Here is a 26,369-nt window from a genome sequence, read left to right as displayed (position 1 = left end):
AGCAAGGGTAAGTTATCACAAGAGGAAATGACCTCACCATGGTTTTTAATAAGAAACAGTTCTCAGACTCCTAAAAATAGAATGCACAGTAGGTACCTTCCACAGTCAGTGTCATTGAGACTGAAGCTTTGCCTGCCCTATTCTGAGCAATTACAGCCCATTCTCCAGAGTCATCAGGCATAGCAGGAACAATGATCAATGACTGGGTGCCATCTTCTTTAATCACTATTTTATGGGTGTAGTCATTAATCACTTGTTGACCTGCAGATACACATGAAAAAAAAAAGTTGCACTAAAAACAGTGTCTTAACAAGATTTAAAATGCAGGTAAGATTGGGTTTTAAGATTATTTGTTGATGAAAATGAGACTGATGTACCATTATGGAACCAGTATGTCTCTGGCATAGGTCTGCCAACAACTTTTAAGTCAAATCTTGCTGTCTGCCCCTGTGAACATTTAAATGATGTAGGTTTCAGCACAAAAACTGGCTTATACAGTCTCTCTAGTTGTCCTTCATCAGTTTCTTCTAATCTGCGGGCAGGAGAACGAGAAGGAGAACTGCGGGCAGGAGACCGGCTTGGAGAGCGCGGAGAAATAGACCTGGAAGGAAAAGAGAAGACAGGTGTGTATGACAACATAATATAGCAGTGGGCTGACCTGATAAACAGAGTTCAACTTTTGCCTTTAGCATAAACTATTGTTAAGAGGTTAACCAATTTATCTATGCGAGAAATTGTAACAAAATTAATTTTTATTTGTAGTCATTTTTCTTTAGGATTTTGACTGCAATGTGTGTAGCTGAATAGTATTAGGATACCACAGCCAGGGAAATTTTGGCGGTTTGGATACTGTACAGATATGGATGTAATGCTGTGTACGTTTGTGCTTGTGTGTGTATGTATATGGAGACAGAACACAGTACATAGCAATGCTGGATTTTTTCTGTCATAGAAATACAGCTATTTCAAGGGTGGGAAATAAGAGTTGCACACAGTACTAAAACTCCAAGTGCAGAAGAATTTTTTTTTCCAAAATATGAGTACTGTAAGAAATAAATATGGTTACTGAGGCTGTAAATCTGATACAGTTGCTGGAAATGCATGTGAATGATGGTGTTCTGGGAACTGCATTGCTCATTAAGAAGGCAAATCAAACAAAGAGTTGGCGCATAGATCAATATAAGCCATGAAAACAGCATTTAGAACTTCTCTAGAGGTATGCAAACTCCAATAACTTAAGCTGTTTAGCTGCTGTGTAATGAGCTTTTGGACTGTCTATCACAGCCGACTGAAGTCTCATGAAATTTGCATATTACTGTGTACCTACCTATATCTTCTCATAACTTCTGGTCCTGGCATATAACCTGGAGTTGCTGTAGGTGCAACTGGCTCAACGTAGAGTTTTGCTGAGCAAATGGCATTTCCTTTCATGTTACTGGCAAAGACAGTATAAATTCCTTCATCTTCAGGTAAAACAACAGGCAAACGCAGACTGGCACTGCCATCTTGCAGAACTTCCATGTGGTAGCGCTCTCCATGCCGTATGCGCTTACCGTCTTTGTACCATGCAATCTGCAAGGAAAGAAACAGTAGAATGCTATGTAAGCTCTCCTAAAGACAAAGAACCAGTAATCACCCATGCATACAACATATTACAGCTTCCTATTTTTCAGCTGATGCATAGTCACAGCCCATATATATGTGTTAACATTGGCATTTTTACTTGAAATAAATAAGACTAAAGTAATATGTTTTCACAGTAGCCTGAAACACGAGTTTTGGAGCTAGAAACAGATATAAAGCCCATTGTGATGAAGAGCAAAGTGACCTAGACCAGACTTACTACTGTGTTCCCCAATTGTGTGGGCTAACTTGGAGATACTCAGAAGCAAGACCAACTTAACTGGTAAATCTAATCTACCTCTGAATTGGCTAACCAACACTATTCTAACAAGGGACAAAAAAAAAATTCAGCTTGATATCAAAACAAACGACTAGATTTCTTTTGAGATTTGCTGTTTTCTATGCAGAATGTAGAATGTCTGACAATGAGATGCTAAGGGATTTTTCAAGTAGAGTACCAGATTTTTTTAAAATAGATTAATGTCACAGGGGTACCTTTGGCAATGGATATCCAGTCGTCTTGCAATGGAAAGTAACTCCTGTCCCTTCAAAGGTTCTGTAATTCTTTAATCTTAAATCAAATCCTGCTTCTATAGCTTCAGATTCAGAAATGTCAACCATCATCTCCTCTCTGTCTTCTTCAAGAAGTTCATCTAAGGTGGTCTTGATAATTCTGAGTTCAATTTCCTTGATAAGTCTTTCTTCAAAAGAAGAAATATGGAATTCCTATACAGAAAAGCAAGGCCATTAGTTCTGTGTGTCAGATAATGACATTGTAAAGAAGTGATTCGTACTGGTAAAATAGCAGTATACAAAATGAGTATGGAGTGGTAGGCATACCTCATCTTCTACAAAAGTTCTGACCATCACTGTATCTTTCGCCATTTTCTTCCTAATTAGGGCTTGTTCTTTTTCATATTCTTTTTCAAAGTCACCATATGAAATAGCCGGGGCTACCTCAGCCACTTTAGGTTCCTGTACATATGCAGTCACCTGAGTTTGGTACATCGTTTCTTGTTGCGATTTTATGTAGGCTTCATAATCAGCTAAGAATTAAGAACACATTAATTTTTATAAGGTTTTGTGGTTTTCACTTGATTGAATAAAGAAAACAAGTACAAACTTATTTTACTGGTTTTAGTGATTCAAGCAGAGTTTCTGTCTGTTTAGCCAATAAAATACAAACAGCAACAAAATACAAAGACTGAAGCCCTCAGATGACCTTTATAAACAGATAAATATTTAGTTATTCTAGTTCTCAAAGTAGAAGCACCTGTAAAGCCTCTTTTACACTTGCTTCACCACAGCTCTGTCTCCTGCAAACTGTCATGCATTTTTACGAGGACAATTGAAAAAAATAATTGTTACTTTCCTTCCCTGTAATATAGCAACATATTACTTCATTAAACTCCTTTCCCCACATCAGTCTCTCAATGTCTTATGTTATGTAAACTCTTATGGACGTCAGCAGAAGAAGTTTCCTGTAGCTGCACATTCTAGCAAAGAATAAAGTCCTTCAACAACCTGATGTCAAATACTCTGTCTTGCAGAAACAGCCACCAGATATTTATGTTTCTTGCATTGACCAAACTAAGCAGCAAAGAATTTGTAGCACAATTTAAAGTCTTTTTCCCATTTTAAAGTTAATTTTAAGAAATATTTTCCCCACTTCTTTAATCTACAATGTACCTTCTTCTAGTAAGGAGACCGTTGCAGAAGCTTCTCCATGTTTATTACGAACAACAATTGTGTATTCTCCGGCATCGTCGGCAAAAGTCATGGAAATTTCAAGTTTGCATTCCCCGGTTTCTCTTTTGTAACTCACTTTGTATCTATAGAAAACATAAAAGTACAAGCCCTCTATAATTCTGATGAACAGACTTTTTAGTGAATTTGCTTTTAGTTATACAACTAATCAGAATCAGTTTTAACTTCTGCAAGACAAAAAAAAGGGAAACTTTTGCAGGCAATTCTCACTCCATGAATCTGCAGAACAGCATAGGCAAAGTAACCACGCTGAAACTAAAGTATAGGTCTACTTTCTTTCTGTTGTCACTAAAATAAATGGGATGCAAACAGCAGTACTGAAATACTAGAGATCTAGTTATCAGACACAATAAAACGGTATATGCTGTGTGCACAGGGTTTGTCCCTATATGGGTCATTATAACATGATATATTTCAAGAATGTTACAAATGTATTTTTTTTCCTCAGCTAGAAAGTGTGTTGCTTTCTCTAGACATTTGCATAGAGAGAATGCAAACATTGCATAGGCAGAATAAAACAAATGCAAAACTTCTTCCTGATTTGTTTTTAAGGATGTGGAGCATTTCTCATTTTGTGGTCTTTTGAACATTTATATTTTAAAACCTAGTAGCCTTCTAAAGTCTCACATTAAGACATTATCCTATGATTTTTCCATTTCAAAAAGAAAATTTAACAGAAATCAGTGATGCTATTTGGCTCAGCATCAGTAAGAGAATAAAAATCATGGTACTGTCAATTAAATATTCTTAAAAATTATGTTTAAATAGCTTTTGTGCATTGCTTTCAAAATACCTGTAGCCAGTCGTTAGAGGAACTCCACCTTTTTTCCAGTAGACATGTGGCTTTGGGTTGCCCCCTACTTGGCATTCAAAAATAATGCTCCCACCTTCAATTAATTTATGTACTATGGGTTTTCTTATGAAGAAAGGAGGTATGGGTTCTCCTGATACTTCCTCTGCTGCAGCAGAGACATCTTCCATTACAATGTCCTTTGTCTCCACATAGCTGAAATAAGATTCCAGTGCAGGTAAGTGAGCTGACGTTTGAAGCTTTCATAAACAGAGCACAACAAACTAATGACCACAGCAGGAGCAGTCTGTTTAGGAAAGTAACTTTACCGTTTCTCTTCTGTAACAGCCTTCTCAGAAATGGTTTCTCGAGTCTCAATTTCTTCTGAAACTGCAAGGCAAATATGATATAGTGGATTTTAAAATACTTTAATAGTGCTTAAGCAGTGAGTTTAGCTGACATGAAGAGAGAGAAGGTTAAGTAGTTAGTTGGCTCAGAGGGCCAGGTACTTCCACTGAGGAAGCAAAGTTAAGAGTCTCCATCGGCCCATAATTGGCCTTTTCCTCATATTCTTACAGCCCGCTTACTAACAGCCCTGGAATATAATTCAAGGCATACGTTCTACTTGGGAGCTGACAAAATGTCTAAGTTACATTGCAAGTGATATGCAGTTAACAAAATCATAGTCTTCCTACGGTGATAAATATACTTACCTTTCACGTGTAAGTGGCAAGATGTGCTGACACTCCCAGCCTTATTGGTAGCAGTGCAAGTAAATCTTCCACTATCTTCTGCAAAGGCTTCACGAATCACAAGGCGAGCAAGCCCTGCTTTGAAAGTGATCTGGAAGTCCATTGAGCTCTCAATCTTGTAGTCTTCCCTGTACCATGTCACAGCAGGCTGAGGGTGACCAGAGATATGGCACTCCAGAGTGACAGACTCACCTTCAGTCACGGTCTTATTTTTGAGGCCCTGTATGACAAAAAATAAGTATCACAGTCAGTATATATTTTCACTACTAAACAGACATTTAAATAACTAAAATCTATTTGAATGGAATATTTAATGTCTACTTCAAAACAGTGTTCTGTTCAGCAGTGTATCCAAGAAAAAAGAAGCATTTTCCAAAGGGAAGTATTTGAAACTGGATTTGAGATCTCTGAACATTACTGTTAACAAGAAAATGAAAAGGTAGGTTGATGTTTATGCAGATCCTGGTAAGAAATTGTTTCATTGCAGATCAACCTACTATGTGACATAGTTGTGAAGAATCACCCCCATAACAGACATTCAGAATACTTTGTATCAGAGATAAATGGTCTGGCTGACTCAGTCTAATACAGAGTTAAAAAGATTAAATAAAGCCAAATTTTCATGGTCAGGTTTTCAAAGATGAAAGTTAGAATACAAAATGGTTCAAAACATAATGTAAACCCCCCCACCCCCACCCCCCAATCTACATACAAATTACTTACTGAGACTAAGCTGGGTGGAGTAGCAGGGATTTCTGCAGGTACAGGAACTCTGGCAGTTTCTGTCACCTAGGTTGTTTAAAGCACAGTTTATAAACATCTAACAAAGCCAAGGACATAAACAGCAGAATTTAGATAAGAAAAGAAATTAGGTAAAGAGAACTCTTTCCTTGTCATAGGTAACTATTAGGTCCTTAGAAGGGTTTGTGTAAAACAACAAAGAGATAAAAGTCAGCAGAATGCTGTATAAGTGGAAAACTGCAACGAGGAAACAGCAAACAAGTGAGGCTATGTTGCATTTTTAAGATGAAAGTCAGTCAATGTGATGGAAATTTGCTTAATAACATACCTTTGCTTCACCTTCTTTCCGCAACACCAAGTGCTCTTCCCGCACTGCTTCACCTTTAATGCTTACACCTGTCTCTTTTTTAGTCTCAACATCATAGCGACTTTTATAGGTGTCAGCAGCCTCTCCAAAGGGAAACTGTGGAGGGGCAACTGGCTCTGCTTTTATCCTCACTTCATGCGGCTTTAGTTGAGGTGGTTTCACAGGCTTGGTGATCTTTTGCACAGCAGAAGTAGCTGATAACTCTTTTTCCAGAGTAGCCATGGCAGATCCAGCTATTGAAACCTAGGGAACAGAAGAGAAAGAGTTACAGCTTTGTTGTTCACTTGTCTTCAAAGGAGATGGTGTATTTCTTGAGCAGATTGCATATCCACCAGTTGCTTCCTTAGTTACTTATTTGTTGACAATGCAAAAGCTATATATACAAAAGTGAATTCTAGTTTTAGATTGCAATAGTAGAATACTGGAGATATAATAACCTTTATTATTTTTTGTGTCTAACATTCAAATATTTTTGCTTTTTTTTTACTTTAGAATTTAATTTTTAAATGGTCAAGAAACTCTTAAGTGCAACATGAGAAATGTCCTCTAAATTTTAACTTTCCTTTTCATCAGTCTGATACAGCAATAAACAATACTACTCATTCAATAACTGTCAGTGAATAAAATAACTGAAGAGATTTCAAAATGTTATTTTTGGTGTAACAACTTTGGAAAACATACATAAAAAAATAAAAAATATTTTAGGTAATTTTTATAGTGTTTAATTACGTTTGAGGGAAAAAACAGTTCATTTTTAAAGTCCAGGTGAAGAGAGAAAGTATGCTTGAGTAAGAAAATTAATTAAATGGGAAATTTTAATACTATGTGAAGGAGTCTAACAGAAGAATGGAAAAAATAACATTAAAAATGGATGGTGTCATATTATGCAGTCTGGATTTTTTCGGTTTCAAAAATTAGCTTAGTATGTTGTAATCTGCAAGAAAGAAAGAAGCACTGTTTCCAATGAGCTAGTGAACTGACGCACATAGTAAGATTGAAGAGGGATACTTCTGCTCTTTAAAAAAACCATAAGTTGCAGGACAAAAGTTTATGATTTCACTGTATGACATGAAGTATTGAAGCTACATCCTTAAACAAATTATAAGCTTGTTTAAATAATTAATAATTACAAATCACATGTTAGCAGTTCATGTGTCTATTTACAGCACTGTTCCTTATCAGTCAAACAAGCCAACACAAACAACTGTAGCGAGCACACAACCCTTCTTCTTCTTCAGAAAGCACCATACTGGAGTGGGAGGAAAAGCCAAATGGAATGGGTGACCTACAGGTTATTATAAATGAGCATGCTGTTCTTCTTGGGTACAGTTTTCACTTCTTACCTCATATGTATGATCTGGTTTAGGAACAGCAATTTTGGAGACTGTAAAGTGAGGACTTGCTGTGCGGGGTCGCGGGTATTCAACGTGAATGGTTTTCTCAGTTTCTGCTGCTCTTTTTATCTACGCAAAGCAATGAAAAAAGTTGTTGAGAATGTGATGCTGTTCTCCAAACTGAAACAGATTTCACTGGCACATAGTTTTTGGAAAAGAATGCAATGTAAACTGAGTCTAACCTCTGTTGATATATGAACTTCCTTCTTTTCAGCAGCTGAGATATGTTTCTCAGGAGGAACAGTGACAGTTTTAACTTCTTTAGTGACAACATGACGTTCTGCTGGGGCCTCAGCAACATGGTCTGTTACAGTGTGCTCTTTATAGCCATATTCCAAAGTTTTCTGCTTTACATAAGCTTCATCTGCTTGTTCTGGTTCCCAGGGTGATCGAACACGTGCCTGATCAACTGCAGCAACAACTGTAGCTACAGCTTCGGCCCTTTTTCCAGCTTCAGTCTACAGATAACATTGACAGAATTTATACCAATATTCATCATTATATTAAAGGCTTGCATATATGGCAAATACTTATAAATATAATGCTCGGTAAAGTATATTCCAGACAAAGAGAGTGTATGGATATGCAAAAGTAATAATGTAAACATCAAATGTGTTCCCCCATAAAGACACCTCAGAGTCAGTAGATTAAAATAGAGACATATTTTTTCTAAGCTCTATCTATGCATATTCAGAACATATCTATCTATGCTTGTGTGCTTTATACATATGAATATTTGCATGCAAGCTCACTTTTAGTCACATTTATGGCTTCTTGTCTAAGAGTATGGCAGGTACGTAAATGTGCACATAATTTTAAAGTCGGTATGCTCATCAGCTCCATATAACTATTAGATGCTACTAAAAATGTAGAGATTGTGTCTAGCATCTGATGTGAATTTATTTACAAAGGAATATACCCATAAAAAATTTTAGCACAGGCATATCTGTTAATTCAGTGCTAATCTATTTTAAATGATTTTACAAAATAAGGAAAACTGAGCTTTCTGAAAAACTGGAAATAATGATTTTGTACCAGGACTTTTATTTGTTCCTAATAACTGATAAACACTGTCAACTTCTATGTTATCAGGGTCCAAATTTCTGCCCAGTCAGCCAACAGTAGGTAATAGGATGTTTACCACTGCTGTTTATTATTACTGTCATAACTGATCTGGATGTAGCAACAGACCATATGAAACGTATGCCTTGTAGATGGGGAAAAAAACTAATAGACAATTTCATGCTGATTTTAAAATCACTATCACCTTAAATTAAAATAACTTAAGTGAGGCCAAAATGTAATTGTTTACAGAGATTTTGTTTTACTATTAAGGTAGTGTTTAGGTAACAGGGACCTCTTATTCAGTTTCACTGCTGATTTCAAAATCATTGTTTATACCAACTTGAATTTGGCCCTAAATTTAAGTCATCTAACAAGTAACTGTAATCTCTTAGCAGTCTGACTCCTCTGAGTGAGTTTTATGTGCTACGCTCTTTTAATAGTATTTTATAGAAGTATTTTATAAGTGTACCATACTGTTTCTAGCAAAGTAGATAGACTTTAAATAAAAGCTGGTGGCAACTACACTACTGTTCCATATATGGGTGTACTACAATAGAAAAGCTTTTCTACTGTGGCAGTTCTACCAGAACTAAGCAGGGTCGACAAGTCTCTGATTGTCAGAAGTAATAAACTGGACAGACGTGAATGCGTGTTAAAGTTTGTATTGTACAAAGAACAATACAATTCGAACCTTAATAGAGAGATGTTTCATCTGACAACCATAAAATTGCAAGGAATCATCTTGTAGAAAAAAAAGATCACAGAGTCAGAAAGTAAACATTACTTGAAAGTCGTTGGTAGGGAATAGGCTTTCACAGACAAATCTGACTGTAGTCTTAAAAGTGGCATTTCCTGACAGGGTGAGACATAAACCTCTTTATCACTAGAAACTTAACCACACTGTCTCTGTTACTTGACAATCATCCCACTTAACAGTACGTTATCAGGACTTAATTTGAGCGCATTCTACTGTACCCAAGTAGCTCTTGAAAGGTGAGGTTTGCAGGTAAAACAAATTGTAACAGTGCATTTCACATCTGCAACAGCTATATTCACCTGATCATAAGCTAGATGAATTTGTTCTTGCTTGGCTGTAATTTCTTCTCTAGTTCTGGACATTGTGACTGGTGCTTTGGTTTTATCAGTGCCAATTATTTTCGGAACTACAGTAGTTTTCTTAGCTTCCTTTTTAATCTAATTATTATAGCAGAAATAAAAGTTTCAGTTACATATGATCTTGAAAGATATTTGAACAATGAGAAAACATTTTGGAATGGGAACAGGGAAGGACAATTAAGGAGTTAGATCCTTGTGCACTGCACACAGCTCTGTAGTATATGTGTACTGATAAGTATTGTTACACCCTGATAACTATTTAAATAAAAGTAATGATTTTAAAAAAAAAAGTTAAAATGCATTTCAGGAGTCAGTCAGTCCATTCCAAAGGTCAGTCAGAAGAGAATTATGGGCATTCTATTAATGAAAACAGTTAGGAGAGAAAGAGGTGGAATAACATAGTCTAATTAACAGTAGTTCTAAAAGTTTGTAAGTGGAATAAATTTTAGAAAAAATGAGCTGGAAATGTATAGTTAGTATTTTTTGAGGGATACATAAGGTTTGTAAAGAAGAGAAGATAAAAAACCAAATATGGTTGTAATAGTGCTATTCACCTTTTCATGGGTTATGCTCACTTGTTCTTGTTTGGTAGCAATTCCTTCTTTACTTTTCGATACTATGACTGGTGCTTTATGTTTATCAGTGGTAATTACTACCTTCGGTACAGAAGGTTTCATATCTTCCTTTCTTATCTAGTTTTTATGGTAAAGAAAAATAATAATAATCAATTATGCTTGTTGTCAAAATTACATATTTTGGGGGGAAAGTGAGATAAGGTTTCAGAATGTATATCAATGAGAGAAAAACATCACCTGAGAAATGGAATAATTCCTTTGTACAGGCCAAGTCATAGCCTATTTTATATGCTAGCTGAATGAAGTGCATTCAAAGTCATTAGCATATTGCAGTAATCTGTGTGTGAATTAGAGAAAAATATTCCCACTTCCTAGTTAATTGTGATATATCATCATTATGCTTTGTACAAGCTGTTTGCATAAAAATGAGTATTACTGACTTAATATTTACTCTCATCAGTAGATGGAACTATCTCATCAGTTACTCCAACAAACAATGGTTCCACAGTATGGTCTAGGAGATGCATTCAGTCCTCACACAAATACGAACTTCATCAAATCAAACCCCACATGCAAATATCATCTCATGAGAGATAACCTTTACAATATTTCTTCAGAAATGTACCTTCAGACAAAAATCAAAGGTCATTAAGCATCAGATGAAATTCTGACTACCCTGGCAATAAAAGCCATAATGCTCAAAGGATCTGTAGGAAGGGCAGCTGCACTCTTCCTCTGTAGACAGAGCTGCTATGAAGTTAGTAGAACTAGACCTGCAATGCTGGGCCTGTATCTGAGATACCTTGCTTTATAAAGTCTTCATTTTGTAATCTTCTCTTCATAAAGAAGCAGAGCAAAAACACGTAGCACATTTGATGAAGAATGAGGTTTTATAAGCTTATTAGAGTATAACAATGAGTTAAGCATCTCTAACGTTTATTTACCTGTTCATGAGCAACGTGCACTTGCTCATGTCTAGTAGATATTTCTTCTCTAGCTCTTGATATTCTTTCTTGTTCTTTGGCTTTGTCTGTGGCAATTATTACTGTGGGTACTGGAGTTTTCTCTGGTTCTTTTCTTACCTGGATGTTTACAAATAAAGAAATTTAAATGGTATATTGTTTAAAAATATAAGGTATGTGATTTTCGATACATTTGGAAAAGAGGATACAAATGAAAGGGAGGAAAAATGTCAAACTCTGGATTTCAAATTCATCTAGTCTGGAAACTGCCATAACAACATAAACAGACCTTTTATAAAACATATAAACATCTAGCATAAAAATAATAAAACATTCCACAAATGCTTGCTTTGCTACTGAAAGCAGTAATAAAAGAAACGGGATCAGAGAAAAACTGTCCTGCATCATAATCAGTTTGAAAAAGCGTAAGATATTAAAAACAAGTTTTAGGTAACTTTCATTTTGCCAAGAAGTTCGGATGTAATCTGTACATAAATATGCAATTTTTTTTGCCCAGGTGGATTTCTATTTCTCAGTACTTTAAAGATACACTTTCCTCCTTACGCATTTCAGGTAGAATACAAATATAACATTTCTCTATAAAAGCTGGTCTTCCATTAAATCACATGTGTCTGATAAAACACATGCTAAAATAATCTGAATTCCAATCACTGATCAGTATTTTCAAAATTGATTTCAATGCAGAATGAGTTTTTCCTCCTTTTTCTGACCCACTGTGCTGCCAACAAACAAAGCAGGCTCCAAATGGCAAGCTTAGAAACAAAATCAGAAAAAAGTTTGAAAATTTAATAGGTATTTCCTACATGTCAATTCTTTAAATGATTGAGAATAATATCTAGTAAATCACCATACAATATATAAAAAAGCAAAATTTTTCTAAGTAAATGTTTTGCAAGTTTATCTATCACAGTTAGGTATTACTAGTAGAAGTGAAATAACGAAGGAAAGACACTCATCATCAAAGAGAGATAGGCAAATGATAGCAATGTAAACTAGAAGAGTGAACATATATAAAAGGAAAAAATAATATTAGGTGTGTCATTTGTCTTGCTTATAGGCTTGTCTTTTTGATGAGATATTAGATTTTTTTGTACAAGGCAGGGTATGACAATCATAGGTAACATCTGTATTCACCTTTTCATGAGAGATGTGCCTTTGTTCTTGTGAAGTAACAATTCCTTCTCTAGTTCTCGATATTACTGTTTGTTTTGTGGCTTTGTCACTGGTAAGTACTACCGTTGCCTCCTTTCTCATCTGATTTTTATAGCAACAAACAAAAAACCAAAGTCTTAAAATTCATTTTAACAAATTGATCATCAAAAGAAGATGAGAAGGAAAAATAAGAGAGGAATGCAAGTGAAGGAAAAATACTAAGGGAAAATTATGCTATTCCTAGTGGGAAAATTATAAATGAGATATTAGAGGGAAAACTTCATTAGTGTAAGAATACAAATTGATCATCAAACGAAGATGAGAAGGAAAAATAAGAGAGGAATGCAAGTGAAGGAAAAATACTAAGGGAAAATTATTCTATTCCTAGTGGGGAAATTATAAATGAGATATTAGAGGGAAAACTTCATTAGTGTAAGAATAATGTTAGAGAATAAATGACAAGGGAGAATACAGGATCACTTTCATAGAAGGCATTCCTAAACTTAAAAACAGTTTAAGAATAATTATTTCAATCCCGCTATGGTGGAAAGCAATGGAGTAAGTGATCCACGAGCATTCCTTCACAGTCGAGATGCTCTATACACGTATGCATGCTTTTGCGGTGCACTGGGTAATATCTTGTTAATTCCTCACAGTGAATCATGCCTTGTTTGCATGTTGGATGAAGGGATAACAGGGAAATCATAGAATGTCTGTGTTCTATTTCTACCTGCTCCCGAACAGGTTGAACGTGGACTGCAGTCATTGCTGTCCTTTTAGCAGTTTGCTCTACAACACCTGGAGCTGGTTCTCTCACCATGGCTTGATCCACAGCAGCAACAACCGTAGCAACAGCTGCTGTTTTTTCACTGTCCTTTCTCACCTATATTAGTCACATCAAAAGACATTTTTTCATGTTTTGCATACATTCAGAAGAAGCACAAAACAAGTACAGACAAAATGTTGCAAAGAAGCATTTAAATATTTGCAGCAGAACTCTCTCAACAGCAGATACACACACATTTCAGCCTCTCAGATTCCATTTAGCAGATCTATTCAGCAGTGGTGAGTACACACTTAGAGCAAACCCAATGCTCTTTCTAAAAATAAGAGTTTACCTCTCTAGCACCAGCCACGTCACCAGCAGCAGCACCACTAATGGTAACTTGTTCTTGGACCCCATATCTCCCCTCCCATCTTTCTTCAGTTCTTATTTGGGTAGCACTTGTAGATACTCTTGTTTCCTTCATCTGGGCTTCTGTGGATGCAGCATATCCTTCCTGCTTCCAAGGAGGAAGGACTTCGGCCCCAGCTGTTGTCACTACTTGTGTTTTACGGATTGGAGATGGAGATTTCACTGGTCTAATAGGTGAGGTGGAGATTCTTCCAGCAGGAGAAACTGACCTAATGAAAAAATAAAGTATTAATATAATTAATGTAGTGTCATACAACAACTACATAAACAACTTCAGCCTGAACTTGAATTCACTCTCCATTCAGGGTATCTTAAGTACTTTGTAGATTGATTTTTTAAAAGTTTCTGAGGTGTTCTACTTGTAATTCATACTTACCTCTTTTTAACATGCCTAATGTGTGTTTTTGTCACACTCTTAACTGTAACACATCTTTGTGGTAGCTTAGTTAGATTTCCAAAAAGAAATAAGGGCAAATGACAAAGGGCGTTTCACTCAGGCACTTATATTTAAAATATAAAAATACATCATTAGTTTCCATTTGCTCTATCTTAATTCTCCTAATAGGAATAATATAAAAGGCTTACAGGCTGTGAGCATTACCTATTACATTTGTGGTCCAGTCTCTGTAGATAGACAAAATGATTAGTGTAACTGCTCTTTGTAAAAATATCACATCACAGCCACCTAGCAATAACGTAACTGTATCTACTCCTGCAGCATATCTCATTTCCGTGTATCATCCATACATGTGTTCAGTCTCCAGGACAGCTTCTGATCAGGGCCTATATTTTTTCCCATACTTACAATCCTAGCACTTAGTTTTAAAGCATTTTTCAAAATGCTTTAACGGGCTTTCTAACTTAGATTTTCTTTGAGAGGAATTTTTGCAACTGTTTTTCCCGGATAACGTTAACAAATTGCAGCAGTAGGGGGCAGCAACATCATATTAATTTTTAGATTCATTTTCTAATGTGTTGTATGTATAAAAGTGGTTTGACTAACAGGGCAATACAATCTTCTAGTTCTATATGCACTCTAGATGGCACTATTGAATTATTCTTTCATCTATGGAGTTTGTTATTGCTAGTTACTATCAATCCATTTCTTCCTGTCCTTGCAAGTTATTCTCAATGGGCAAAATTCACCAGCATACCTAGCTCTGGCGATTTAAATGGGGCACTTTTGAGCACTCAGTTTGGAGACATTCCTTCCATGATGTTGGTGCTTCAGGGTGCTGAAACTGTAGGACTTCCAAAGCAATTTTCTCTTTACCTGCCTCTCAGCACAGAACTCCTGGCGTCTCCCAGACCATGAGCTCTGCTCTTCAAAGGACTCACTTTCCCTCTCAAACCCTTTCTGCAGCAGAGCGAAGCTTAATTTTTCCATAAGGACATTTACCTTGCCTACCTTCAAAACATTATTTCTGCAGTCATTACTAGCACACACATAGAACATGAGTTCCCGTTTTTTTACATATCCTTCCATTCTCTTTGCCACCCATCAGAGGGACTTTGCTCTTTTCTCTGTCTAAAATCATCAGGGCCAACTGCTCCACTGTTTTCTTCTCTTTCATCATGAATGTGGAGCTCTGAGTGCTACTTCAGCTGTATGTAGAACAATCAAATAGAATTTATTCTCTAAATTATTTTCTTCCAAATGGGATAGAAAATTTACGTAAGAGACGTGTACTTCTATAGTGGTGGCAAATATAGCACATTATAGATCACTGTCTGAATAAACTCAGTATTCAGTCAGTGCATTCTTCCATTTTATACTACGCTTTTGTTCTACAGCATTACTGCTATATGTGAAAATGATTCAAAAAGCAATCTGGTTCAGAAGAATAATAAGTTTACCTGACAGGTGAGGGTGTTGGTGCTCTGACATGTCTTACAGGTGATGGTGATTGTCTAACAGGTGATGGTGATTGCTGTCGTGCCATTTGTGCTTTTGCAGCAATTATTGGTGGGGTTGGTGATTTTGATGTAGGTCTAGGAGGCATTCGTGGAGGTGCTTTGTGTGGGAGCTGTTGTGCTGTCGCACCTTCTATGACCATTTCAACACTTGTAAGTGATCTGGCATCAAAGTGGGCTTCAGTCTTCTATAATGAAACCAAGAAAACAAGTCAGAGATACTGTAGAAGTAATCATCCACATTCTAGCCTTACCTGTGTTGTTTTTGAAAAATATACCTTTTCAATTCTGGCTTGTCTTGTTTGTGAAATCTGAGCAGTCGAAACAATTGTCTTTGTCTTTTTAGCAGGAACGGCTTCTTCCTCGCCTTTTGGAAGAGAAAACATGGTCAGAAGAATTGCATATGGCAGCAAACAATAAGCAGTTGAAGAAATAAATTTATGGTCAGTTCCAATTATACACAAATATATACAAACAACAGAGAAAGAATTAAGCAACCATCTGTTTTTCTTGCAGTATCTGTAGACAGATAATTGTGTAAACAGTTGAAATACTATTTCTCTATTACCATGTCACTACAAAAAAACCCAAAGCAAACCAAAACAAAACACATTTATTGCAGATTCTTCAGAATCGGTCCTGGATCTCAAATGACTACACAGTCTGGAAGCCTGACTGAGGTGAAATCCAAGCAAGACTCCTCTGGGTAGAATGATTCACTGCTACAATTCTCTAAGAACTGCCTTCATCCTTACCAGGCTCATTTACAAGACCATGTACAGTTATGCAGTCTAATATATCTATTCTATCAAAGCCAGCTTACAAATATAAATTTGAGACATCTACAGAACAAAATGAGAACAACTGAAAGTATCCCACACTTTTTTCTCTCTATTGTATCCCCAGTTTAAAGAAGACCCATTCTGAAGAAAAAGTCCTTTTAAATTCTCAGACAAATATCTTTGGCAAATTTCACCAAAGACACTGCTTTTTCACAGCAAGTTAATAACTCTTGAGAAAGAAGTTGTAAGTGAACTTATTGATATAACTTTGATGAAGTGGTGCATATTGTACCATTACAACAATGAATGCTCTCATTTTCATGGCTTGCAACTTCAACTCCATTACCTTGAATTAGCAATTCAGCTGTTGAAGTAGCACGTCCTACGTTATTTGTGGCATTTACTGAATAGGTACCGGAGTCTTCAGGATATGCTTCTGCAATTATTAGGCTGTAAAGGTCTCCTTCTTGTAAAATTTGAAAATCGGGGGAGCTTTGGATTTCTACTCCATCCCGATAGAACTTCACCACAGGTGTAGGGATTCCAGTCACTCTCACGTCAAGTCGAACTTGACTTCCCTGCCTTGCAGTCATGCTCTGTAGTCGTTGTGAGAAGTTTGGTGGTGCTGTTCCAGCTGCAGTTTTAATGAAGAAATAAATAGAAAAGCAATAATGTCAGTTAAAAAGAACTGTAAGGGCTAGATATTTTCATTACTACAAGTGCACAAGGTCTATTTCTTCTTCACATGCTACTGACAGATAATACTACGTCCTCAAACATTCAAAACATTAAGAGTTGAATTGCCAAAATGCAAACACCCTTAACTTTTTTCATGTGTTTAAAATGTATGATATTTCTGATTATGCCCATGATCACAAATATTTCCAGAATTAGAGATACCTTGATTATAACCACAGGTAGTAAAAGTGCAGTCTCTTGTGTATGGCCCTTTATATGAGTTGTTGTGTTAAATATCATTTATATCATTCAGGGCTCCATCCTGCAGAACTTTATCCTTTCTTTTATGTGTAGTCTGAATGTAGCCAGTGTGACAGATCACATGAGAACTACACAGGGCTAAGCCAGAAGTTTGTAATTGTGATTAAGAATTTATAAAATCAAGATAAACTTTATACACTTAAGGTGTAAAGGGCACTGTTAGAAATTACTGGTGAAAATATATGCTGAATTCTAGACTGCTTTAGGAAAAGGAATTTGGTTTATTTCTTTGTCGATCATGTACTTCAAATCCAAACTTTTTTTTCATTATCTGTGATACTTCTGCTACTGCTCTCTTTCTCACATTGCTAGCAGAAAGGGGTGCCTTTCTTTAGCTGCTTGATACCTGTGACAAGTAGCTCAGCAGTACTAGTTGCTTGCCCAGATCCATTGGTGGCTTGTACAGTGTATCTTCCGCTGTTTGCTTCTGTCACGGTGGGGATCACCAGTTTAGCGCGGCCATCACTAAACGAGATCTGCACACCGGGCAGAGTTGCAGCAGAGAGAACCTGGCCATCCCGATACCAGCTCACCTCAGGAACTGGGAAACCTAAAGAAAAAGGAAGACCAAAAGGAGATTAAAATGCTATGAAATGCCAGATATCCAAATTACCATAATACTCACTCATGTATACACAGTTATAGTGGAGTGTAACGGCATAGGCACAGATGCATGTTTATACATCCAGTAATAAAGTGGCAAAGGAATTTTTTTTAAAAAGGTCTTTAAAATACACAGAGCAGTAGGACAACTGCATAGGCTACGGCACTTAGGAAATCACTTCAATAATGAGTGGACTGTAGTGTTTGGCAATCCTGATGAGGAATAAAAGCTCATCAAAATTACGAGGGGGATGAATTAGTGCGTGTGAGGTATTTTTTTATTTATTTATTTGCTAGTATCTAAGTAGTATGGCTTATTGCTAACAAAACTATCCAGTCCAATAGTTTGGAATTGTCTGCAGTTACACCAGACTTGGTTAGGAAAGTTTTACATTTTACTCATAGTTGAAAAACTGATTTTTAGATATATGCAAAATAGAAACACACACAGAGAAAGAGAATGTGGCCAGTTTTAGAGAGGATTAGAAATCAAAAGGGTAAACATACATCTAAATATTGTTAATTTCACAGGTGGAAGTTAGCAAACAGCCCTGATGGGGCTGGTATAATTCAATTTTGTACTATTGGTAGAGGACAACTTGGGCTTTATCACCATAAACATAGAGTATCCAGCAGATCCCACCGACTTAATCCAGGGCTACGTGTCTTCAACATTTGCACAAATGAGTTTCAAAATCTTTTAAGCTAGGCAGCCAAAAATCATGTTGTCAATAGTGAATTTCTTGAAATGTTGCCAAAATGTTTTATTTTCTTGGTGGAACATCATACGATGATTAGCAAACATGGGGGTTTGTGTGATAGGCTGAACAAGGCCTACATTTTAAAAAATTGAGTCTATTTTGATATCTCAAACTGGTATGTTCAAGGGATGCAGGGTTAGATGCCATTTTGAAAATCTGAGCCCAAATTCATATTAAAAGAAACTCAACTTCACAAATCTACAAATTTACGAGCACTCTGCTAGTCCCATGCCACAGGGCTGGGGACTAAAACGTAAGATCTACCTCAGATTATAGATATTTTTGCATGGAGTCTGCAGAGTAGGGACTTACTTTTATATGTGCCAAATTACACTATGATTTTAGTATTAATTATTAGGACATTCTTTTTCATTTTAAAACTGTCCTTGAGGCTTTTGAGCTTTATTGCCAAAAAGAAGAAAATTAACCTCAAGTGCATCAACTTCACTGCCTAAGTAGTTGAATTCAATGAAATTGTCCTGACAATGATGTAAGTGACAGGAACTGCCAACCTGCGTACAATCTGTGTGTTACTTTCAACAATGCGCAGAGTGTAAAGGCTGTCTTGCATTGGGTAACACCTGAAAATACGAGTTCAAAGAAGGTTAAGCAGAGTACAGGCTAGTTCCTTATGAGCAAATTCAATACTTGATCAGTACTGTGGAGACGTGAGGCTGGACACAGTTCTAATGCCAGCAGCACTGCAGACTTTCTTGACAGTGACGTGCTGTCTCACGTCCCCCCAGTCACTGCTCACCCAGCAGAGCTCCCCCTGTGACGATGTCCTAGCTGCTCTGGCATTTACTGCTTTTAACCGTGGGGTCTGTGTGCTCTGTGCTTTCTAAGCGCAGGGAGAGGTACTGGGTATTTCTTTTCTGATACCAAGCCTTTGTAACGTGGCATTTAGCTCACGGTCTGATACCACAATACAATTCATTTGTTCTAGTTTACAGACTGCAAAAATTGCATCTCGGGTGGTTGCTAAGCGCTTCTTGGTACTCTTAGATTAACTGGGATCTTCATGTTCAAATTGTAGCTCTGTATTAATACTTGACTTGTATGTAAAAGGGCAGTGTTATCAGAGATAAAAAGAAAGTCTGAATTTCAAATTCATGATAATTCATGACAGATAGGAAGGGCAGACAATGCAGCAGACTAAAGCTGTGTAGTCCAGTATTTATGCAATTAGTTCAAGAAATAAAACTTTCATATTTTTTCTGCATTAGAAAAATGAAATGCCAAGCCACTGTCAGATCTGTCCATCTTGGTGGATACTTCTGGGGCAGGAAAGGTATTCCAGAATCTCACAATGTGAATAAAAGCTAACAGGACATTGCCTCACATGATGTTTGGGACTAAAATACAAATATGGTATATGCTGTTAGAAAAACTGCTGTATCTCCTCTTAGTAAGAAATCAAGTTTCCCTCCCATGATATCACACAAATGAAAATAGCCAAAATCACACATTGAGCCATAATATTAGCATCGTAAGTTCTGATGATATATTTATGTATTTGTAAGAATAGTAAGTATAGTATTCATCAATGGAAAGAAACTTTTCACAGAAATTTTACAGTGTACAGACAACAAGAGAAGGTCAGGGCAATTAACTGAAGAGTAGAGGGCCAAATAACTGAATAAGGCATGAAAAAATGTCATGGATGTAGACTACAGGACATGTTCAAACACCTTGTGTGGGCCAGTATTATCCAGAGACCAAGGGATGAATGACAGTGGACCATAGATGTCAGAGATCTTTCTAGTTGGACAGATCATGTGTTTGCACCTGTCACAGAGCATCTGGGTAGTGTTTTATGGTATGTGGATCATCACATTGCTAATGCCTGTAAGACAATATAATTCCATCAGTAGGAACACGTGTCATTTCTCATTAGTCACTGCTGAGGTCAGAGGCACTCTTAGAACAGGGTGTTGGTTATCTGGTCAAGTTATCTCGGGGGTTTGCATGCAGTTTTGCTCCAGACAGTGTTTTAATAGTGTGCAGACCAGCAAAATGAAGTACCCTTTAAACTTATGTGGCAACTTTAAATTGCATCAACAACTTAAATTATGTTAATCCAGCCTTGTACTACCATCAGGATCACCATACACGTCTACTATCCAGCAAACTAGGGTTTCCTACCCTTTTCAGTGGCCACATGGACCTAGATTTTGTGCTTTTAACCCCCCTGCCAGAACTCTGGAATTCAGTAAAATCAAGGGCACAGAAGGTAGAAATACAGCTTAGCCAGAGTAAGGCTCAGCACTAGGTCAATGAAGAACTAGCATATGCCTTGCCTTTTGCACCTTGACTCTCTGATCATCATCCAAACTCTTTCTGGGCCCATATGGAGTTCCCTTATTAGCACAGTATGTATTTTTATGTATACACTTTTAGTGCTATTTCCCCCTGGTTTTGATGATTCTAGCATACAAGAGAATTAGACACCAGTCTCATTGGCAGGATGATTGGCTATTGCTTGGGAAGCCTTGTAACTTTATGAGGTATGTTTGTGGATATCTGATAGCACCTCACAGTGCTGATCAGTACCGTATGATGTGGATATGTAGTCACATTTCAGCACTGATCTTTACCCATTCAGATCAGAAAAAAAAACCCCACAAACAAAAAAAACAACAAAAACCCAACAAACCAATCTTGCAAGAATTAATCAAAACCTTACCGCTAATATGAGCCTCAAAGGTTGCGGCACTACCCTCCAGTGCCACAACACTTTGTAACGGCTGCGTAAATGTTGGTGCTTTTGTCGTCATCTTTACAGGCACTCTGAAAGCAACAAAAACATAATTAGATATCAATGGTGAAATTGTTATTATACATCCTTCTTGCTAGACGTTAGGAATATTTGCAGTTATTTTCATGACAATTTACTCTTCTCAGTTTTAAATCACATTGACCTGGTGAATTGTGAAGACTGTAGGTTTTGACAAAGTTGTATAGCAAATTACTCTTAGGGCATACTTGGCTGAGTTGGATGTGAAACTGTTATATTTAGTGAAGCTGTGATTTGGCATTACAAGTACGCAGCAGGAGACAAAGTTCTGCTTTACCCATTGCATGACCTTGTGCAGGTCATCTAGCCTCTGTTTGTCCATTAACCTCCTTTACCGAAAGAGAAAATAATCTCCATGTAAAAATTCTTTGGAATGATTTGAAAATGTTTTGTTAGTGCAAAGTGCATTCTCCAGCAGGAAGACAACTAGGTCACTAAACAGCAACTGAAAAAAATTGTGAAGGTCTACAATCTATTTGGCTTTTAATAATTAAAAAAAAATGCCAAAAGGGTCTCTTTTAAAAGCAGCCTGTAAGTAGTGAATAATTTCATTTTACGCAGAAGCATGTTGGCATTAAAGACACAGATAAAATTCTGCTCTTTCTTAGAGAGTATCTCAGTGGAATTTTGAATATGGGAAGACAGCCACCTTCGAAATGTGAGCTAGGATATAAGGTAACCACTGACGCTGATGGTTTGAACAACTGCAGATCCATGTGAAATCTGAAAGAAAAGTAGTTTGTTTTCTCTTCCTATACTACAAGATCCTACTTTGAAATAGCACACTGCCACTAGAAAAGCTTCTGTATCAGGAGTATTTTATATTTGCATGAACATATTTATTTACTGATGTTGAATTATGCAGGTTTTTAAATTTAGCTAGTATCTTCTTAATAGTGTCATACATCTATTGAAGCTACAATTTTTCTCACTAAAAAATTCCCCTGAGAGTGTATCATGTCTTACCAAACAAGGGTTAACCCTATAATCTCTTCAAGTCAATCTCAATCACACATTTACTGTTGTTTACTTTGCCTTTTGTGCATGAATTTGTGACAGTCCCAGGCTTAACTTAAAAATTGAGAAAGTGAAGTTTCTTTCACTAAGAGCCAAACTTATGCCGCATTTCAAAGGGGTGAAAATTCTTCATGACATGAGTTCCTTCACTGAAATCAGTGCCTGATGCCTACATACAATAAGTACATAAGGGCAGAACTGAATATTGTATTGGGATTTTGAGCTGCTTTTTACTGCCTTTACAGGTTATCTGGATACTTGTTCCAGCTTGACAGAGGAACAGCCTGTTATCAAAGATTTTCAGCTTCGAGGGTGGGGGAGAAATGAGTTCAAATTAGAAAGAAATGACCAATGTTTCATCCTAACACAATACTAGTTCTCTGAAAGGAAGATGAAGACAAATATCTGTCTCATGTATTTCACCAAGATCTACTTCAGTTATGTTTTGAAGCTCAGCTAAAATACACGGAAATAATCTTACAATGTAATTAAACATTATAAAAGCTTATATATATGTAATTTCCTGATTTGAGAACAGATTTGAAATTATTTAATTAAGTAGAATTGTCACTGAGTTCACACAAAGTTTATAGATTTCATTGTCTAGGCAAATTTTGGTGATGAAGATCTCATCTTATAAGGCTTTTTGTATAATTAGAATTGAAAGTATGCATCTGAAATGTCATGTTCCAGAAATAACCTTCCCAGCTATGAATGACAGCAGACAAGTGTTCCAGAGCTGCCATGTAATTGATACCTTAGCAGCTGATTCCCTTAAAAAGTCATCAGCGCTTAGCTGATACCATATGCATTTTATCAGAGCTATTCTTGGAGCTTCTCAGTTTATCTCTCAGTAGCATAACCTTGAACACTCCCAACAGAAAGGAGTTTTGAAGTTTCCATGCACTTCAAATCTTAATTTATATAGTCTTTGACAATGAGTATACTGGAAAAACTTTTTGCTAAGTGTTATCAAAACTTATTCCCAGAAATTTAAGACATAATCTTGCCAGAGAATTTAAGTATTTCATGTCTATACTCTGAAACCTATACCCCCTGTAAGAAATTAATAACTAATAGATCATATCAGGATTATTAATGACTGATAAAATACTTATTACACCAGCAGAAACATGTTACTAACCTGATCTCTCAAAGTGCCTGTAAGAGTGGGCTAAGCCCAACGAAATCTTCTTGAACGACGTCCTTATCCAGAGTAAGATTTTTTTAGACAATCCCAGCATGAGAATTGTAGAGCCTCTAATCATAAAAACAAAACTACACAGTCTTGACAGTGTAGTTTTGTTTTTTTGCAATCCCTACACCCGAGGCGAGGCGGGGAATGCACGACTGCTCAGAAGTGCTAACATAGTTGGTTTGCTTTATATACCCCAGCTCTGCTGACAGGTCTGCCTCATCATGTCAGTGCCAGTTCTGATTGGTTTCCTAAAAGAAAGTATCTTGTGAGAGGGCATCCACTCTGTGTAACCATACACCACATGTTGGTTTGATTGACAACATTAATTTTGGAAGCACAAAAGGGATTCACTGAGGAAACATCATCTGTTCCAATGATTTTGAATTATAATTAGATTTCATTTATAATGTGCAGTTTAGAAGCCATTGCAAATTTCTTAAGTCGTAAGCACAAGATGAAGAAAGTAATAAAGCAACATTTTAGCAGAGGATACAGACAAGTCAGAAGTAGTCATATGAGCGAGATGCAGCTTTACTTTCTTTCATTATAAAACATCCAAGAAGCTACCAAATGCATCTGTCAATCACCAAGTAAATAAGTAAGCTGAGCTCAGACATGTGGCTGCACACTGTTAGAATACACTGTTTAAATTACCTTTTTCCGTAACTTTGAATTCTAAAATTGTGTTTGGTAATATATATATATTTGGCACTCTGGGGTTTTTTGTTTCCTTCACAGTTTTTCTGTTGGATGTTCCAAGCAGTTAAGCTTAATAAACAATAGCATACAAAGTGCATATAAATTTTGTGAAATTAACACAGACAACTGCTTTAATTTCTAAAATAGCAGATTTTAAGTCTAATGGCTTTTTTCTAGACCTGTGGAGGCCTTGTGCAGACCACAGAATTAATCATCTATTGAATAGCATATTAGTTGGTGAACTTCCACTAGCCCAGCTTCGTCACTCTCTCCAGCTAATTGTACCATTAGATTGGTTGCCTCCGAAACAGAGGTGAGAGTTAGAAGACTACTCTCATCTATAGCTGGAATGGGAGGTGTTTTGCCACACCACCACATCTGCCTGTTTTCATTTTTGCCTTCTTATTCAAAAAATCTTTTCCTTCCCTATGAAGCGGGATATATATATAACACGTATCTAGCACACTCTTTAAGCACATAACTGGCTCATACTTATGTGCTTAAAGTCAAGCATGTGCTTAGCTGTTTTGGTAAATGGAGGACTTCAGTCTGCTGTTACCAAGACCCACATTGAAAAGGGTCTCCCAGAGGATACCTAGAGAAGTAAACGCAGCCTGGAATTTTGTACTATGAGCTGCACTTATGTGGGAAAACAACCTGAAAGAAATGTCCAGTAGGAGCTCCATAAAATGCCAAGGAGAGAGAATGCCACTTCTGTGATTCCTGCAAGGGGGTATTATACTATAGGTTGCAGATCTGACAGAAACAAGAAAGGACATATTGCTGTGATCTCATAAAATAACTTTATAAATTTGATCTTTATGTCTACTCTTGGCATGCAGCAGTAACAACAGCAACAGAAACTGGAGTAATACTCTCTACACTGATACTATCTGGACTCCCACAGAGGTTGAAAGTCAGAGTACTATGGCTCATGTTTAACTTAGTGTTGCAAATAGATGTCAGAGAGCCTAATCTCTCTATATAGCAATTAGTATGATAACAAATGCAACTCTACGCATTAGTGGAGAGGACAAGTTAGGTTCTACTAAAAGACACAAAATGTCCAAAGAAATCTGTGTAAAGGGTATCTAATTTCTGATTCTAAATAGAGACTTGCTAAATTAGTAGATGGCCATTTTTCTCTGTAGTTTAACACTTACATACTCAGTGAAAAATCAAATTTGGAGAAAGAACACATGCTAGTATCCCTCTAGTGTAATAATAAATGCACTCAGCTTAATGATGATGTCTAAGTCAAATAAACAATGAAAAAGTTTGTGACAGAAATGTGCAAATTGTCACTTTTGAAGTTATGAGATGGTCAGAAGTTCAAATTTTTCTATTTCAGTCAAATCAACAACAATTGATGACAATAATAGAAAGTTACAAGGAAAAAAATTTGCTGCATTCAAATATATAAACAAAATATATTGTATTTTTAAAATAAGTTACTTCCTTTTGTTGGTTTTGTTTTGTTTTGTTTTGTTTTGTTTATTTACATTTGCTTTTGATCACTATCAATTCTATTTCCATTCCAACAAAAGTTTGTACCTTCTCAACTTCTTACTTTTGCTGGTGAATTCAGAAATGAAATTGAATAGTGAAATATTTCTCTTGTGCTCTTAAGGAAATATGAATTATCTATATCGCATAATTTTTGTTAACAGAATGACTATCAGCCCAGTGTGATTTCTACATGTTTAGTGTCATGTAGTGTATCCACAATAAAAAGCAGAGGGATGACTTCAGTCTTATTATTGTGTAGCAAAGACACTGCTGGTAAAAACAACATTATTTCTTTGCTCCAGGATCAAACAAAAGTCAGATCCAGATAACAAAAGAGACATTTTTTTCAGGCAGACATACAAATTGGAGATTATTATGAAAATTTCAGCATTTGCTTCAGTCTGCTACTGTTTAAAGTATATGTTGCCAATGTTACTTAGTATATGTATTACATTGTAGGCCAAAGATAAATTTAAGAAAAAGCAGGTAATCTCCAACACAATAAAGCATCATGGTGTGGATACCAGCAACCTTTCTGTATGTGATTCACTTTGATTAACTCTAATAATC

The 26,369-nt window shown here is 36.5% G+C and overlaps 1 protein-coding gene across 1 annotated transcript in view; it reads right to left on the bottom strand.

Annotated features, from left to right (window-relative positions):
- The window catches only part of TTN (titin), a 239,280-nt gene extending 215,584 nt beyond the window's left edge, over positions 1-23,696 (bottom strand). Inside the window, exons 1-25 of the mRNA XM_049802399.1 lie at positions 23,538-23,696; positions 21,266-21,369; positions 17,562-17,765; positions 16,563-16,850; positions 15,713-15,801; positions 15,378-15,622; positions 13,444-13,729; positions 13,056-13,208; positions 12,308-12,427; positions 11,135-11,272; positions 10,170-10,307; positions 9,556-9,693; positions 7,617-7,892; positions 7,384-7,503; positions 6,002-6,283; positions 5,656-5,721; positions 4,894-5,152; positions 4,510-4,570; positions 4,184-4,396; positions 3,313-3,455; positions 2,464-2,669; positions 2,119-2,349; positions 1,328-1,572; positions 378-601; positions 97-261 (exon numbers count right to left, since the gene is read on the bottom strand). Of these exons, the coding sequence (XP_049658356.1) occupies positions 97-261; positions 378-601; positions 1,328-1,572; positions 2,119-2,349; positions 2,464-2,669; positions 3,313-3,455; positions 4,184-4,396; positions 4,510-4,570; positions 4,894-5,152; positions 5,656-5,721; positions 6,002-6,283; positions 7,384-7,503; positions 7,617-7,892; positions 9,556-9,693; positions 10,170-10,307; positions 11,135-11,272; positions 12,308-12,427; positions 13,056-13,208; positions 13,444-13,729; positions 15,378-15,622; positions 15,713-15,801; positions 16,563-16,850; positions 17,562-17,765; positions 21,266-21,356 (4,381 nt within the window). The 5' untranslated portion in view covers positions 21,357-21,369; positions 23,538-23,696. The remainder of the gene's footprint in view (positions 1-96; positions 262-377; positions 602-1,327; positions 1,573-2,118; positions 2,350-2,463; positions 2,670-3,312; positions 3,456-4,183; positions 4,397-4,509; positions 4,571-4,893; positions 5,153-5,655; positions 5,722-6,001; positions 6,284-7,383; positions 7,504-7,616; positions 7,893-9,555; positions 9,694-10,169; positions 10,308-11,134; positions 11,273-12,307; positions 12,428-13,055; positions 13,209-13,443; positions 13,730-15,377; positions 15,623-15,712; positions 15,802-16,562; positions 16,851-17,561; positions 17,766-21,265; positions 21,370-23,537) is intronic.
- Between the last annotated feature and the right edge of the window lie 2,673 nt (positions 23,697-26,369).

The sequence above is a fragment of the Accipiter gentilis genome, chromosome 1, assembly GCF_929443795.1.
Source record: "Accipiter gentilis chromosome 1, bAccGen1.1, whole genome shotgun sequence".
NCBI classification, from domain to species: Eukaryota; Metazoa; Chordata; class Aves; order Accipitriformes; family Accipitridae; genus Astur; species Astur gentilis.
The sequence above is the reverse complement of the archived record's forward strand: the minus strand, read 5'-3'. Positions and strand labels throughout refer to the sequence as shown.